Genomic DNA, 2,755 nt, shown 5'->3' with positions numbered 1-2,755 from the left:
ACCATAGTGATGGGGGGGGGGGGGCTCAAAAACAAGGAGGTACACACCAATCAGAAACATAGACATGATCAGGAGCAATCTTCTGTGCTTAATCAGTGAGCTTTTGTGAAGGTTTATGTGTCAGATAGGTGATGAGAAAGCTAGATGATCAGGAGCCAACTGGGGTTAATCTACCAGAACTGGAGAGTGCAATATCTGGTGCAGCCCTGCATAGAAGCCAATCAGATTCCAGTTTTTTTTTGTTAAAGCTTAATTGAACAGCCTGAAGTTAGAAGCCAATTGGCTACCATGCACAGCTGCACCAAAGTTTGCACTAGCTCTAGCAAAATCAATCCCAGTGTGCCTAGTGGAGTAGGTGATTGACAATAGCTGACTGATCGTAGCTGTGACTTGGTAAATTTGTAGATCTAAATTCTGGCTATGGGCTACAGTTAGGTCCCCTATACCTTTAGATTAACGGGACATATTACTGATGTACATAGCCGAGTCCTAAAAAAATGCAAGACACTTTTTTCTTCTACTAATCCATGGCGTAGAAGATACTGGTTCCGCTCTCTCTTCGGATAGTGTGGATACATCCATGAGCATCAAATCCTCAAAGCTGCAGAATTCTTCATTTGATGTGCTCCAGTTTTTTTCAGGCTCACACGTTTTTTCCTTGTTGGATTCGTGGAAATCGTAACTGTCCCAGAAGATACTAGGTGTAGGCAAGGCCGGTGCTTCCACTAGGCAAACTAGGCAGCCGCCTAGGGCGCATTGCCACCTAGGGGCGCAGCCAGGAGTCGGCAATCTCTCTCCATCATGAATGATTATTGTGAGCTGAGGGGAGAGGTGGCGGTAGGGGAGGTAGAAGGGGCAGAGAAAGATGCCAGGTGTCTTGGGCAGTGGTGGAACTATCAGGCCCTGGCTTTCCACTACTGTTGGAGGGGCCCCAAGAGGCAGGAATGGAGCCCACCAGAGTGCTGCCTGCATGATGATCCTCTTCAGCTGTAGCTGAACGGCCTTTACCCCAGGCAGGAAGTGACTCTCTGCACTGAGCTGGTGCCTGGGTGTTACATGGAGCATCCCTGGTGTGAATGGGAATCGGGGTCACCAGGTGTGCCATGGGGAATCAGAGTCACCAGGTGTGACTTGGAGGATAGGGGTCACCGGGTGTGCCATGAGGAATTGGGGTCCCTGGGTGTGCCATAGGGGATTGGGGTCCCCAAGTGTGACACGGAGGAACATCGGGGTCCCCAGGTGTGACATGGAGGAACATCAGGGTCCCCAACTGTGACATGGAAAAACATCAGGGTCTGACATAGAGGAACATTGGGGTCACTGAGCATGACAGCATGACATGGAGGAACACGGGGGTCCCTGGGTGTGACATGGAGGAACATCAGGGTCAGTGGGTATGACAGCATGACATGGAGGAATATTGGAGTCCAAGGGTGTGACATGGAAAAACATCAAAGTCCCTGGGTGTAACACGGAGGGACTTCAGGGTCCCCGGGTGTGACATGGAGGAACATGGGGGGTCACTGGGTATGAAAGCATAACATGGAGGAACCATCAGATCAGGGTCACTGGGTATGACACAGAGGAGTATTTAACCCCTTCCCTTTTTTTTTTTTTTTTTGGGGGGGGGGGGGGCGCAAGTAGCTGGTCTTGCCTAGGGCGTAAAATAGTCTAGCACCGGCCCTGGGTGTAGGAGTAGCATCTATTCCATCTACATAGCTCAGTAAATCATGCAAGGAGGAGATTTCTGTATCACCATCGTCCAAGGTTTGTATGGTTTCGTTTCCAAGCACACAACTCCTTTTCTTGTTTGATTCGTGGAGATCATAACTGTCCCAGAGGATACTAGGTGTAATATCTATTTCTTGTACACAATTCAGTAAGCCATACAAGATTTCTGTATCACAATCCTGTATGACAACATGTGAAATTAAATCTGCAGGAACCAAGAAATAGAAGATCTGTTGTGTAGCCTGTGGCTCAGTATTACTCGCTGGTTCTTCCTCTGCAGCCATGCATGGCAAGGAGCTCCCATCTAAAGCTGGCAATGTGGCTAAGCTTTCTGTTAAATCGGTGTATGTGATTTCAGGACATTGTGAGTGTGCACCTTGTAGTGAAGAAGTGTAGAAGTGATCAAAGTTTTCTATATCCCAATAATAGCTTTGACTTGGTGTAACAAAAGAGGGAGAGTTCAGACAAGCAAAGAGTTCAACCGCTGTGTTCAACAAAACACACTTTAAGAGCTTGTTTGAGGACAAACGCTTGCCAAGTGTGTTTATCATTTTCCTTAAACGGTCCATGATTTCCTTCAATGTTCTGACTCTATATCTGCTAAAAAAACAGGCACATCTAAGCAGGGCCGTTTGAAGGAATTTGGGGGCCCCAAGCAAAATGGACATGGAGGCCCCCCGACCCCCCGCACACACGCAAAGTCTACAGGAACCACAGCATAGCCATACAGTTTAAGTATCTATCTATCTATCTATCTATCTATCTATCTATCTATCTATCTATCTATATATATATATATATATATGAGATAGATAGATAGATAGATAGATAGATAGATAGATAGATAGATAGATAGATAGATAGATAGATAGATAGATAGATAGATAGATAGATAGATAGATAGATAGATATAATAAGGAAAGGAGAGAGAGAGAGAGAGGAGGGGGACAGATAAACAAAAAGAGACATAGGAAGACTAAGATTAGAAGGGAGATAGAAAAAAAAAGAAAGACGTTTTCAGACC

The 2,755-nt window shown here is 46.0% G+C and overlaps 1 protein-coding gene across 1 annotated transcript; it reads right to left on the bottom strand.

The window, feature by feature from the left end:
- Nucleotides 1-489: 489 nt before the first annotated feature.
- On the bottom strand, nucleotides 490-2,300 carry LOC309544751 (uncharacterized protein; the record flags this gene model as incomplete). Its single annotated transcript, XM_082243733.1, has 2 exons — nucleotides 490-697; nucleotides 1,690-2,300. 2 exons carry the CDS (start codon nucleotides 2,298-2,300, stop codon nucleotides 490-492), a joined length of 819 nt encoding a protein of 272 aa, XP_082099859.1.
- Between the last annotated feature and the right edge of the window lie 455 nt (nucleotides 2,301-2,755).

This window comes from Pelophylax lessonae (assembly GCF_965119305.1).
Source record: "Pelophylax lessonae genome assembly, chromosome: 1".
Taxonomy (NCBI): Eukaryota; Metazoa; Chordata; class Amphibia; order Anura; family Ranidae; genus Pelophylax; species Pelophylax lessonae.
The sequence above is the reverse complement of the archived record's forward strand: the minus strand, read 5'-3'. Positions and strand labels throughout refer to the sequence as shown.